Source organism: Dunckerocampus dactyliophorus, chromosome 6 (assembly GCF_027744805.1).
Source record: "Dunckerocampus dactyliophorus isolate RoL2022-P2 chromosome 6, RoL_Ddac_1.1, whole genome shotgun sequence".
Classification (NCBI taxonomy): domain Eukaryota; kingdom Metazoa; phylum Chordata; class Actinopteri; order Syngnathiformes; family Syngnathidae; genus Dunckerocampus; species Dunckerocampus dactyliophorus.
The window spans coordinates 33269303-33284734 of record NC_072824.1 but is presented as its reverse complement, the minus strand read 5'-3'; the positions used below and the strand labels follow the sequence as shown (position 1 = coordinate 33284734).

The 15432-nt window shown below is 39.9% G+C and overlaps 1 protein-coding gene across 21 annotated transcripts in view; it reads right to left on the bottom strand.

Moving 5' to 3' along the window:
* Positions 1-15432, bottom strand: part of rims1b (regulating synaptic membrane exocytosis 1b) — an 83081-nt gene that overhangs the window by 18156 nt on the left and 49493 nt on the right. For 7 of the 21 annotated variants that reach the window (XM_054780273.1, XM_054780272.1, XM_054780280.1 and 4 more), the window contains 8 exons: positions 12501-12617; positions 12041-12103; positions 11589-11666; positions 8688-8807; positions 8003-8089; positions 5861-5929; positions 4159-4296; positions 3304-3410 (listed from right to left, as the gene is read on the bottom strand). In XM_054780273.1, coding sequence (XP_054636248.1) covers positions 3304-3410; positions 4159-4296; positions 5861-5929; positions 8003-8089; positions 8688-8807; positions 11589-11666; positions 12041-12103; positions 12501-12617 — 779 coding nt within the window. Of the gene's footprint in view, positions 1-3303; positions 3411-4158; positions 4297-5860; positions 5930-6310; positions 6389-8002; positions 8649-8687; positions 8808-11588; positions 11667-12040; positions 12104-12500; positions 12618-15432 lie in introns of those variants that run through there. The other 14 variants (XM_054780281.1, XM_054780283.1, XM_054780287.1 and 11 more) reach the window with 12 other exon arrangements.

Here is a 15432-nt window from a genome sequence, read left to right as displayed (position 1 = left end):
TGGCATATTATTGTTTATTGTCAGTGTATTGGTGATGTTTTTACTAATTGTGGTATATTATTGTTTATTGTACAGTGTATTGGTGATGTTGTTACTAATTGTGGTATATTATTATTTATTGTACAGTGTATTGGTGATGTTGTTACTAATTGTGGCATATTATTGTTTATTGTACAGTGTATTGGTGATGTTGTTACTAATTGTGGTATATTATTGTTTATTGTACAGTGTATTGGTGATGTTGTTGTTACTAATTGTGGTATATTATTGTTTATTGTACAGTGTATTGGTGATGTTGTTACTAATTGTGGCATATTATTGTTTATTGTATAGTGTATTGGTGATGTTGTTACTAATTGTGGCATATTATTGTTTATTGTACAGTGTATTGGTGATGTTGTTGTTACTAATTGTGGTATATTATTGTTTATTGTACAGTGTATTAGTGATGTTATTACTAATTGTGGTATATTATTGTTTATTGTCAGTGTATTGGTGATGTTGTTACTAATTGTGGCATATTATTGTTTATTGTCAGTGTATTGGTGATGTTGTTACTAATTGTGGCATATTATTGTTTATTGTCAGTGTATTGGTGATGTTGTTACTAATTGTGGTATATTATTTTTTATTGTACAGCGTATTGGTGATGTTGTTGTTACTAATTGTGGCATATTATTGTTTATTGTACAGTGTATTGGTGATGTTGTTACTAATTGTGGTATATAATTGTTTATTGTACAGTGTATTGGTGATGTTGTTACTAATTGTGGTATATTATTGTTTATTGTACAGTGTATTGGTGATGTTGTTACTAATTGTGGTATATTATTGTTTATTGTACAGTGTATTAGTGATGTTATTACTAATTGTGGTATATTATTGTTTATTGTACAGTGTATTGGTGATGTTGTTGTTACTAATTGTGGTATATTATTGTTTATTGTACAGCGTATTGTTGGGGCAGCCCTCCCCTCACTGCAAGACATTTATAAATCTAGAGTCCTACGCAGAACACACAACCTCATCAAGGACAGCACACATCCACAACACTCATTATTCACACTCCTACCGTCAGGCAGACGCTACAGGAGTTTGAAGTCCAGGACCACAAGGCTGGCAAACAGCTTTTACCCACAGGCCATCAGGCTCCTCAACGAAGCACTCGCACACGCCGCACGCAACACACGCACACACTCATAGCACTTTATTAATTTATTTATTTATTTGTATTATTTATTTGTATTAATGTCTCTTCTGTTGTTGTTGCTTAATTTATTGGTATTTATGTTTCTTATGTTCTTATTCTTTCATTTGTTTTCTTTCTTTTCTTGGGAGAATGAACAGAATAAGATTTTCATTGCATGGTATAACTGCTGTTGTACTATGCACATGACAATAAAACTCTCTTGAATCTTGAATCTTGTATTGGTGATGTTGTTGTTACTAATTGTGGCATATTATTGTTTATTGTACAGTGTATTGGTGATGTTGTTACTAATTGTGGTATATAATTGTTTATTGTACAGTGTATTGGTGATGTTGTTACTAATTGTGGTATATAATTGTTGATTGTACAGTGTATTGGTGATGTTGTTACTAATTGTGGTATATTATTGTTTATTGTACAGTGTATTGGTGATGTTGTTACTAATTGTGGTATATTATTGTTTATTGTACAGCGTATTGGTGATGTTGTTGTTACTAATTGTGGCATATTATTGTTTATTGTCAGTGTATTGGTGATGTTGTTACTAATTGTGGTATATTATTGTTTATTGTCAGTGTATTGGTGGTGATGTTGTTACTAATTGTGGCATATTATTGTTTATTGTACAGTGTATTAGTGATGTTATTACTAATTGTGGTATATTATTGTTTATTGTACAGTGTATTGGTGATGTTGTTACTAATTGTGGTATATTATTGTTTATTGTACAGTGCATTGGTGATGTTGTTACTAATTGTGGTATATTATTGTTTATTGTCAGTGTATTGGTGATGTTGTTACTAATTATGGCATATTATTGTTTATTGTACAGTGTATTGGTGATGTTGTTAATAATTGTGGTATATTATTGTTTATTGTACAGTGCATTGGTGATGTTGTTACTAATTGTGGTATATTATTGTTTATTGTCAGTGTATTGGTGATGTTGTTACTAATTGTGGCATATTATTGTTTATTGTACAGTGTATTGGTGATGTTGTTACTAATTGTGGTATATTATTGTTTATTGTACAGTGTATTGGTGATGTTGTTACTAATTGTGGTATATTATTGTTTATTGTACAGTGTATTAGTGTTGTTGTTGTTACTAATTGTGGTATATTATTGTTTATTGTACAGTGTATTGGTGATGTTGTTACTAATTGTGGTATATTATTGTTTATTGTACAGCGTATTGGTGATGTTGTTGTTACTAATTGTGGCATATTATTGTTTATTGTCAGTGTATTGGTGATGTTGTTACTAATTGTGGTATATTATTGTTTATTGTCAGTGTATTGGTGGTGATGTTGTTACTAATTGTGGCATATTATTGTTTATTGTACAGTGTATTAGTGATGTTATTACTAATTGTGGTATATTATTGTTTATTGTACAGTGTATTGGTGATGTTGTTACTAATTGTGGTATATTATTGTTTATTGTACAGTGCATTGGTGATGTTGTTACTAATTGTGGTATATTATTGTTTATTGTCAGTGTATTGGTGATGTTGTTACTAATTATGGCATATTATTGTTTATTGTACAGTGTATTGGTGATGTTGTTAATAATTGTGGTATATTATTGTTTATTGTACAGTGCATTGGTGATGTTGTTACTAATTGTGGTATATTATTGTTTATTGTCAGTGTATTGGTGATGTTGTTACTAATTGTGGCATATTATTGTTTATTGTACAGTGTATTGGTGATGTTGTTACTAATTGTGGTATATTATTGTTTATTGTACAGTGTATTAGTGTTGTTGTTGTTACTAATTGTGGCATATTATTGTTTATTGTACAGTGTATTGGTGTTGTTGTTACTACTGTAATTGTGGCATATTATTGTTTATTGTACAGTGTATTGGTGATGTTACTAATTGTGGTATATTATTGTTAATTGTACAGTGTAGTGGTGACTTTGCTGTTCTGTGGACGTGTAGCAACTGTGTGACATATCATTGTTGCTTTATGTGGGTACTGTACTGCGGGCTTGCTCGCTACCATTCAGAATGTGTCATTTACAGAATTGATGACTTTTGACTTCACTTTGACCCCGAACATCCTGAGATTTGCGTTCCGCACCAACCTTGTTCTATGCTGCTGCTCTTAGCAGGAAGCTGTGGCAGCTGCCTAGCCCTGCGACCTGATGATGGCGTCCCTGTGGGGGATGTGGGGCCACCGTGAGGGTGTGTTCTGCCGGACAGAAACATACAAAGACAAAAGAGATGAGGGAGGGTGATACAGTACATCTAACTATGAATGGGTTTGTCAGGTTTTCACTAAAGCAACAAAGTGAGGATCAGGTAAAATTGGGTAAAGGACACAAATGACCAGCAAAGTGAGGGGAAATACGACAGCACTGAGTGTGTAGTGTTTATATAAAGACAAACAGTGAAATATCTATGAATGCTTTCAGAAGCCTTGCCTATTCCCTCCCTGCTTGGTCACAGCCCAACATTCAGAACAGCCCCACCTGTGGATGGGGGGGACGGACTGCATCAAAGTTGGGTTGTTTTGTCTGAACGTGTCTCGGGAGCTGAAAGGGCCGGCCCTTTAGGTGAGCCGAGCCAAAAGAACCGGCTCTCTAAAAAGAGCCGAAATTTCCATCACGCCGTACGCCTCGCTGTTGCCCCCTGCAGAGCAGAGGAAGTACTGCATGAAAGAGCACTTCTATAGTTGGACTGAATGGTTTCATTATTTTTTGGTGGAATATGCATTTTTAGGGCCCCGAGGGGGTATATCATCCATGAGTGTTGGTATGTCACACCCACAAATAGGACTGGACTGGACCGTTTTGAAAATTCTACACAAAGTGTGTGTGACTGACACAATAAAAAGGAGGTGGTGTGGTGGGGAAATACTGTTGAATGCAAAGGAGTCACGCTCAGCGTAAAAGGACCACAGAGGGGAGTCGGGGCCTCCTGCTGACAATAGCATGCACCTGTCTGTCTGTGGAGAGGCTGGACAGGACCCAGCCAAAGCTGTCTGGCCAAATGGCCTCAGTGGCCCCCCTCTTCCCCTACTGCCCCTCAGGATAGAGGTGGGCTGGATGCGACTGCCATTTGCGGAATAATGACAACTTAAAAAAGAAACATAGAGAAAAATATTCGACATAAATGTTGCTGATGAATGTGTGTTTTACACCAGGGGTGTCCAAAGCGCGGTCCAGAAGCCATTTGTGGCAGCGTCTGTTTTTTTTATTGGCCCACAGCACATTCTAAAAATAGAATTTCAAAAGAAAACTTCAAAAAAAAAAGCAACAAATATGGAAAAAACTAGCAGTCATTTTACAAGAATAAAGTCAAAATATTAAGATCAAAAAGTTGTAATTTGAGGAGAATAATGTTGTAATATTATGAGGAAAAACAACGTCATTTTAGTTGCATAAAGATGAAATATTCACTCATTCAATCCCAGTCGTTTTTCAAAAGACGACCCCTTCAGTAGCGGCCATTTTAGACCATTTGGGCTGATCTTTCATTGTAGTTCATGACTACATGAACATAGAACCTACCAAAAGAAAGGTTCCACTCTCATCTTTCACCAGAAAAAACGTTTGTTTCTGTTCGTTACTAATGGGAAGTAGAACATCAGTAAGTTTCACAAACACGTCAGCTCCCGACTAGAAAAGGGAGAAAACCAACTCATTTCACTTTGACACAATTGTTTTTGCTTTAGTGACCACTCAAATATCTAAACAGCTATACACACACAAAAAAAGGTTGTTTTACATCAAAATAACTATTTATGTCCAAATATGACACCACTAACATTAAAATGTCCCCGCAAAGCCTAACATTCTACACGCTGCACTCCACCGTGCTCTTCCACTTCCCCCTTGCTGTCGAGTGTGTTTGTACAGGCAAAATGATCCATGCCGAGCTCTTATCAAATGCACTTCTTCCACCTTGTGGCTGGTTTAATGGCTTAAAACCGCTCTAAAAGTGACATATTTTAGTGTGCAGTTGCATCATCGCCTCTCTTTGCCTTTCGCGCAAAAAAACACAAAAGACGTAGAAATACGTCTTTGGGATTGACCTTTCGGGTTAATAAAAACATATAAATACTGTGCGTCTTTGGTATTGAATGAGTTAAAGACAAAGACCTTTTTTGGTGATATAAAATAAAAAAGTAACAACAACAAATAAAGTTGTAATTTTTGGAAAATGAATTTGGCAAAAAAGTTACAAGAATAAAATCAAAATAGTTGAAACATTAAAAAAAAAAACAGCAGAAATGGAAAAAAAAAACGGCTGTAATTTTATGAGAATGAAGTCCAAATATTAAGAGAAAAAAGATGTATCCTAACGACAAAAAAGGTCACGATTTCAAAAAAATAAATCATATTATTACGAGGGAGAAATTTTAGCAGCATGGTTATTTTTTTTTAATAATTGGATATTGAGTAATTTTGGGAAAATCAGGATAGGGAAAAAGCATATGGGAACAAAGTTATAATTTTAGGAAATAAAATTGCCAAAGATTATGAAAGAAGGTCCTCGGTTTGAACACCCCTGTTTTAAACAGTGATCGATAACAAAAAGCAGAATAAAGCAATACTCATTCAGTCTGTAAATGATGTTATTCAAACATGAGACGACAGGAACTTGGAAGGGTGAGTGTGCATGGATGAACACGCTTACCTATCGCCCTCCAGGGCTTTTTTGCTGCCCTGTAGACAGTTTGGACTTGATGTATCGCTACATTGCCTGCTATGGTGACCAGTGACAGCCGAGAGAGAGAGAAGAGGAGAAGCAGACATGATATGGCGATGAGGAATGATAAAACTAAAGAATGAATATTTGCTGGTATTTCTGCTGGTTTAGTACAGGAAGAACGGGATTAGCTCATCATTGCACATTGCACCAATGACAACCAAGTGCTTTCAAGCCAAAAAGGCACACATTCAGAAGAAGCGCACAGCAGAAAGCTCAGGTGCAAAAGAACGGACGATGAAAACAGCCTCTGCTCACAAGAAAAGGGTTAAAACACCACAACCGCGATATCCTATCATGAAGCTTCGTCTACAGGGGAGCGTAAACATGTTGGGTCAAAAACAGGGACGGGGACAGCAAAGGGGTCAGGTCTGATACCTGTCTTCCTCAGGGGCCACGTGTTCTACTAAGATCCTGGGACTTGTGGGGATCTTGCAGGGCAAAGAATTGGCGCATCTGGAGATGTGGAGTTGTGCGGGAGAGGTGTTTACTGAGTGGGGTAACAGTCAAGAACCACGAGGCTCCGTTTAAATGCAACACTTGCAGTATACGAGTACATGGAACCCATCCACTGTGTAGCGTTGCTTTCATTCATCAACAAAGCAAAGTAAACAAGCTCAAACACCAAATGCAAACTCACTTGGGGGCTTAGTAAGGCAGCTTTGTGATGTTAGCGTAAAAACAAAGACTTGGAAATCCCAATAAACTAAATGAAAGTGAAATACAGTTTAACCGTTTATTGCAGTTCATTGGTTCCAGAACCTACCCTGAACCTAACCTTCCGGATTTCTATTTCTTTCTATTCGTAAATGGAATATTTTCGTGCCTAGAGAATAAAAAACCTGTTTACGACCTTCTAAATACGTTTTTTTTAACATTATTAGAGCCCTGGAGCCATGAAATAACACCCTTATAGTCACATTTACACTCCTATAACGCAATATAGTAGACAAAATCAGAGGAGATCAGACAAATAAGACATAATATAGACCCACACCTTGGCATTGGGAAAGTTTCTTGTTGTACTTTTGCTTTTACTTGCCGTTCTGGACCGTACTTCCTGTGGTGCCATCAATGTAACATTACTGCCACCTAGTGACCAGTGTAGAATACTACATATCATCACACCTACATTACAGGAACATTACTGACACCTAGTGACCAGTGTAGAATACTACATATCATCACACCTACATTACAGGAACATTACTGACACCTAGTGACCAGTGTAGAATACTACATATCATCACACCTACATTACAGTAACATTACTGCCACCTAGTGACCAGTGTAGAATACTACATATCATCACACCTACATTACAGGAACATTACTGCCACCTAGTGACCAGTGTAGAATACTACATATCATCACACCTACATTACATGAACATTACTGACACCTAGTGACCAGTGTAGAATACTACATATCATCACACCTACATTACAGGAACATTACTGACACCTAGGAACATTAGCTTCATTGGCGCCTCTAAATGGTCCATAGGTATGAATGTGAGTGTTTGTCTATATGTGCCCTGCCATTGGTTGGACACCAGTCCAGGGTGTACCCCGCCTCTCACCCAAAGAAGTCAGCTGGGATAGGCTCCAGCATAACCCCCGACCCTACTGAGGATAAGCGGCATAGAAAACGAATGAATGAATTTGTACTGGAGATTTGGAGTTTCCACGGTTTCTTATGAATGTCGTTTTGTACCACAAAAGCATGAAACCAGACCTGGTTGGGGCGTACCTCGGCCTTAGCGACCGGATACTTGGATCTTGCACCATCCCCTCAGACTAGAGTTGTCCCATCTAGTCCTTAGACTATGAACTTCCACTATGAAGTCCAGTTGCGATGGATCCAATGCCCTGGATCAGCGTAACTGTGATGTGGCCCACAGTGAAAATGACTTTGACGCCCCTGATTTTTGATGGCAAATTACGTGCGGCTTGTACAAGACAAGAACTGGTGGCAGGACAAATGGATGACTGTAAAAATGTCATGCAGATTTTTTAAAATGCGCGAATGCGGTTCAGCCGGCGTGCCGATGTGGATATTCTTCGATACCTGTCTCTGTCTGACGACTGAAAGTTGTCTGGTCGGAGACATGTCGTGCTGGCACTCCTCACTCTGTCCAACGATGGCTGCAGGTCGCTGCACCGCCGTGACGTAGCAGCAGAGAGATGTGAGGAAGAAGTCGGCATGGGGACAGAGGAGAGGCATGGACGTGATTGGAAATACGGTGAAAAATGAGCGTGGGATTGGAAAGGAAACACATCATGCAGGTAATGCAAGGATCAGGAGGGAAAGAGGATCAGCAGGAGACAAAGAGAGAATCAGACAGTGCAGTAAGATGTACTCTCCGTTTATCACAGCCATTCATCCCTCACGGCCATACACACTCAGATGGGAGGCTGGTGAGTTGCCATGGGAACCGGGCCTAAGTGTGCATGTGAGAGGGGGAAGAGGACAGAAGCCACCGTTCACGTGACTCTCCAACGCTTTGTTTCCCGTCATGTGATGCTGCACAGGGACAGCAGTTTTCCTCAACAGATGGTTGGCTCGGCAGCGTCGCATGACGTTGCACATCGTGGATGATGACAAGGGCTTAAGATTTGAGGACTTGTTTAATGCTCTCCATTTGCCAGCACAGGCTTAAGCTTCTGTGAGTCGCCGCCCGCAAAAGGAAGGAAGGACATGTTGGGGGGGGGGGGGGGGGGGGGGTTCGAAGAGAGGGAGTGTGAGTTCTTACCTAACTCTGACCTCGTCAGTGAACCTGAGCACACGGTGTGCAAAGACGTTACGATGCGTGTTGTTGCCCCCCTCGTGCCTTTGGGGCAGCCTGCTCTTTAGGCATGCAGGGAGGGTGGAGCTGTGCACCACACATGTACAAAGAAAGGCAAGGAAAGACAAAATGACTCATGCGCTGAACACATACGAGCAGAAAGCAAAGAAATGAAGGGACCCACACAGCTTTGAGCACCATTCACATTATTGGGCACTTTTTCACCCCAACCCCCCCCCCCCCCCCCCCCAAGTCATTACATAAGAGTTGCATATACTTGCACAGATTGACCATATGCACGTAATGCTGATTACATAACACAATCAAAAGATCTAAAGCCGCTGAGTCAGCACGTGCTGGGAAAACAATCTGCAGCCATGAAATGTATGGAACAGCCAACAATTGGATTAGAGCTCATCAGATAAACTTGCTGATGCAGTTCTGTCTGAAGCGATGACATCTTACAGTAAATACAACTTAGAACGCATTTATATGCATTCTTTTAATGCCGTTGGAGACAAGTTACTAAGAAGTTGGGCTACCATTCCAAAACCAAACTCTGCTGCTGGCTCCAACATCGAGGAGAGCGAGGCAAGTTTAAGAATTGAATACAACAAGGAGACGAATCGATACAGCCTGAACAGACGGCTTCGAGAGAAATGTCTGACTAGTCATGCTAAAATGTTAGCTAACGTAGGACACCTCTCCTCTCTTCCCGCGAGGGACAGATGATATAGGCTGAGTCACATGCCTCGATACTCAAGGATATTTGAATCAGGTGATAAGAATGTGGAGGGCTTGTTTTGGAGACAAGAGGCCTCTGGCCTGGAGCAGATAATCACAGCAAGCGAGTTGGACACTGACGCCATCTTACCTAATACGTATGTTGGTGAATAATTACAACTAGCATTTGTCAAATCAAATGCAATAATGGACACAAAACATCTGATAACTATATTTTCCTGACAACTAAAAACATTCCTGTACAGATGTAAGATTTTAACTAATTATTAAAAATATAACCTGATTTATACAGGCTGTCCTGACGTTTGACGCACTCACGAAAATTATGAAGACTGTCCACAAAGAAAAAGAGAAGCAGTCATGAGACAACACGCAGGCTGAAGTGGAACAACGCTACTTTTGTTCTTCTTAAGAAACATTTTAGCTTTAACCTCCACTGAGGCAGACGCTTCTGATGGCGGTGCGTCAAAGAAAGTGAAAGTGAAAGTGACATCATAAAATGCTGAGAAAGTGGAGAAATGCCGGTGGTCACCGGCCGCATGTTCAGTCTAAGCCGTTGGAGCGTCGCAACCACCACGAAGGAACCCCCATGAACATGTGGACATGTGTGCTCCTACGAAATAGATAGCGATAACTACGCGATGCAGTGGTCTCATTAATGAGGACCGCTGGGGAATGGTGTTACGATGCAAAAATAAGCCTCCGTCAGGTTCTGTTGGTGTCCTACATAACATCAAACTGCACTTGGAACTAGCATGTGAGACGATGAAACATGGGATACGTGATCTGGCTCTGAGGTGGTTTTACATTTTATTTCATGGCATCTTGTCTCCACACCACTTCTTAAAATACCAAGCAAACACTAAAGTGTCCAGACAGAAAGTCCCAGTTATACCTTATATGATATTATATAATATATATTAGATATAGCCTACCTATACAGCTCATTCGGGACATGCTGGACATCTATCAGGTCTTTTAAAACAATTCCTAAATTTACTGTAATTTCATATTTTCTGTGACAATTTTTTCCATTGAAAATGAGCGGGCGATATATTCGGCGCACCCTACTGGTGGAAAATCATTTTACATGACTGAAACATTTTGCTTTTTCTATACGGTGACATGGGTCAGGTGGTAAAGTGGTTGATTTCCAACCCGGAGGTTGCTGGTTCCGTCCTCAACATTTCAACATTCAGTCTGCATTTTACTTTGCAACATTTAAAATTCTCACGTTTTTAGTCCGCTCATTCATGGCATGTGGGCTATCTATCAGGACTCTTCTTAAAAAAGCCCACATTTTCCATAATTCACTATTTCCTGTGACATTTTTCCCATTGAAAATGTATTTCAATGCCGTTAATTGAACATCGCATGTAACAATCTGCTTGTTCTGTCATGATGTGTCAGGTGGTAGAATGGTTGCTGGTACGATCCTCAGTCTGTGAACAGATTTAAACGCATTTTCAGCATACGTCAACATTCATTCTACATTTGAAATTGCCTCCTCTAATTTGATTATTGTTATTTCTAGTTTATTTAATTAAATGTTATGATTAGTAATTTATTGTATTATAATTGTTACATAATTTATATCTTATTATTTATTGATTATTTCAAATACCTTCTATATTTTATTATAATTTATAAAATCAATAAAAATGAATACTTTTATTTAAATTAATAATGATTTGACATCACATACTTGACAATTAGTTATCACATTTATTGTTATATAATTCTAGTTATACCCCAGTTGTTGCTGATCAACAAATCTCCCTTCACAGAGGTATGCTTGTATAACAACCAAATTATGGTTTATGTTGCAAACTACTGAGAATTGATGTTACCACGTTAAAATACCGCCCCTTGGGCCTTACATTCTACAAACACCGGGTCAGATGGGGAGCACACACAGCACACACACACAGGGAAGGACCACAGAAGCATCGTATTTGTCAATGCAACACCACGGCAAAGCAAGCTGGCACAAGCGCGAGCAGGCTGGCAGACAATGGGTGTTTCATGTGTTGCTGCAGTAACAAAAAGGCTCACCAAGCGCACAGATAGGAACAAAAGTGGACAGGAAAGGAAACGGGGAAGTAGAACTACCCTTCCGCTTACCTGTACATGTCTTTATGGATACCATTGACTAACAGGGGCATTTTGGGGGGGAGTGTGTCGCTATGTCTACATGCGCCCCTGGTTGTATGAGCGGAGATCATGCACATGAAGACAAAGAAAGTACACAACTGCGGTGAGTGACAAGATAAAACACAAACACAAATCAAATGAATGCTTCTTTAAGAACAACTTGCACAGCACGGTGGTGACGAGTGTGTTTGTTTCTGCTTTTGTGTGTCTCTTATTGCCGCTGTGACTGCAATATTTGGTGGTAATGACACTCGCAGCACATCCCAAATAATCCACACATACTTTCTGCATCAACAGTTCCAACAGTGAGAGGGTTAAATGTTGCTGTTAGAATATATCGAGGATGAAAATGATTATAAAATGACGCATACATCCAAATAATAATAACAACAGGATGGTGATTTGGGTCTCTTTTTTTTTACCTGTTTGTGTGTAGGCACTCTGCACTCCCGCCTTGGATTGACCTGTGCATCTCCAGGACCTCACTGTCAGTGCCATGACGATGGGTGAACAAATGAAAAAGCACCCGAGGAAACACAACAGAAGAGGATGGCAACTCAGAAAGGCATGGGATTTTATGAACGCCAAAAACTATGACAGAAATAATTCTGACATAACAGAATTAAGTCAAGTCTTCAATCAACAGGATCGAGTAGACTGACATCAAAATGCATCACGAGTTTCACACTGTTAGTAGTATTAGTACACGTTATGTAAAGTCACATTCTGCAGTACACATCGTCTTTTTTTCAGAGATGAATATCCACATCAAATATCGTGTTCTGGTTTTTCGGAACCAAACACAAATAACAGTCGTCTAATCCATATTATCATGACGTGACTAGTACAGTGTAGTCACCGGGTCGCCATACTCAGGGTTACCTGTCTTCAGAGTACTCGTAGTCCGAGTCACCCGAGCGTTGGTGCTCCAAATGAGGGTCATGGTAGTGGGATGGGGACGGGGAGTGGTGCCGGTTCTGGTGGATCTCATCCAGGCTCCTGGTATTAAAAATACTGAATTATCGTCCGCCCAACACGATTTGCAGTCAGAAAGAATGAAAATCTGTCAGTCTTGTCGAATTGGTTATTTATATGAAGAATAGACTGTATTAATCAATAAGTCGTGCTGTTTCGTGGTTAAAGAAGGCCTATTGGTAGTCAAAAAACACGCTTATTTACAGAAAGATTAAGTATTTTTTGCCTAACTTGAGCATTTTCAAGCACAGAGTTGGCTAAATGAAGTAAAATACAAATATAAGGCATTTGGAAGACTATAATAGCTCTGGCAGGAAGTACTGTACAGAATCCTGAAGTAAAAATAGGAACAACAAGGAACTCTCCCAATGCCATCATCTGAGTGTATATTATGTTTTATTCATGCCTTGTGTCTTATTTTCTCTGATCATGTGTACTATATTGGTTAATACGAGTTTAAAGGTGACTATAGTGGTGTTATTTCTAGAGGGCTCTAATCATGTTAAAAAACGTATTAAGAAGGTCGTAAACAGGTTTTCTATGCTCTAACTACCAAAATATTCCATTTTTAAATAAGGAATCCTACTCTGAGGAAATGTACTTATCGGGTCTGGATCCTACTGCGGAACCTTCTACTACTACTTCTACTCGGACACATCCGAGATTGAGTACACAATGCCTTCCCAAAAACTTCTATCCGTCATCGGTGTTTGCATGTCGGCTAATTCATGCCCTATATTTCAGGCAATACAATCAGTATAATTCAGAGGTCTTCTTCCTCTGGGTGGGCAGGGTAGTCTAAAGGGAATTACATCAGCAGCGACCAGCAAATCGTGTTATACGACAAGCTACAATTGGAGAAATGGGTGGAACATCTCCATCGAGCTCCTCGTTCGTTTTATACGCTCTCCAACTCTCAAAAGAAGCCGGGTGTAAGTGCCATCAAGCCGGTTTTCATGGTCCATGTCTGGGATCCATTTAAGAGCATGCTTTCAACACAAGCTCTAAAAAAGGCAAGTTGTGTGGCCCTTGAAATGTGACTGCCACATGGGATGCAGCCTGTTACAAGCATTCCAAGCTTGTGCTTTGCGAGTCATGAGGTCCTTCATGGAGTCAGCCACATAAGAGCCTTGATACTGAAAGTCATTGACATCATTTTGCTCATTGGTGAGGATTGGTAGATGCTCAGCTTCCCCATTTATTGTCATGTATTCTGTTTTCTTGGTATTGAGTTTGGCAGAAGCATTCTCAAGAGAGGTTAGAAAGTCCTGAGCATAAAGCATGTGAATGCCAGATGAATTACTGTAAGAGTAAAGCCCCTCCTATCAACCCTGCGAGGGGCACTGACTGGGAAAGCATTAAGAGAGATACACACCTTTGTGATCAAGTCACTGTAACGGTCCACAACAGATTCATCGGAAAAGCAGCACATCTGCACTGTACAATGTTTTGATCACCGTCAATCAAGAGACTGCTCTTGTCATGATCCCGGAGAAAAGTAAGAGGAATATTGACACAGTAGCATCTAGAGAGAGAACCAGAGGAACCTTGAAGAAGGTTTCAGCGAAGCAGCGAAGACCTCCCAGGAAAACTCTTAGATGACTTGAATCAGCAAAAGCTGCGTATGATCAAACATAACTGATGCCCTAGAAACCAGAGGGAAGGCTAGGACCGCTGAGCTTAATGAGTTACACCAAGAAAACAAGCATGCTGACGCTTGGAGGGTCCTGAGAGAAATTACAGGTCACAAATCTTCTCCAGTCAACCGTATATAAGGAAATACTCCCCAGGAACGACAAGGCTGCTAGATTAAACACTTTCGCAATCTTCTAGGCGGCCCTGAACAAAACATCCATACGGATTATCCTTTCTTCAAGTCTACTCCTGATTAAAATTTTAAGACCAGTTGAATCAGTGCAAGAATGTACATTTTGCACTGTTGGATCTTAAGGAGGTTCCAAGTAGAGCTTCAAAATGCAAAAGAAGAAATGCAAGGGAGGCAAAAAAAAACTTTGAGTAAGCAAGTTATTGCAAACAAGCCTTGAAGTGAAATAGTGTTTTCATTAGCTGATCAAAAGTTTAAGACCACAGCCTTTAAAAATGTGGATTCAATGGGCCTCATTCACGAAAATCTTCTTAAAAGTCTTCTTAAGAAGTGTACTTAAGAAGGCGTGGCTTGGAAACTGCGCCGCATTCACGACACGTTCTTAAGTAGGGATAATCGTTCGCACCGGTGTTCTTAGGTTGATGAATGCCAACTGCGATGCCCGTGCATGTGAGCCCTAATTTGCATAGGTCACCGCCTATTATTTCCCATACAAGGTAAAAAATGTGCCGTGCGCAACAGGCAGCTGGAGGCGGAGATGGCAACGCGCAAGGCGGCAAGACTGAGAAGCAGCTGGACAACAAACGAAAGAAAAACTTCAATTGTACTGAAATAGAGGTGCTTTTACAAGGAGTGAGCGAACACAAGACCACCTTATTTTCACGTGTATCCACCGGTCATCAGGCCATCCAAAAAGAGTCGGCATGGAGCACCATTGCAGGAAACATAAATGCCGTTTCCACGGAGAAACGCGCCACCGCAGAGGTTAAAAAGAAGTGTTTTGACTTAAAATAGACTAAAAAAAAAAAGATTGGACTGCACCGGAGGGATCTGGAGGAAACGGGAGGTGGGCCATCAATCAGAAACCAAACCATTTCGGAAACTCTAGAAAATATTTACACAATCATGATGGAAAAATAAAGTCAAAATACATAGTTTGTGTGTGACAATGTATTTTTTCTGTGGTTACATTTGATTAGACGCTGCCTAATTAATACAGCAGCCCCGTGCTCT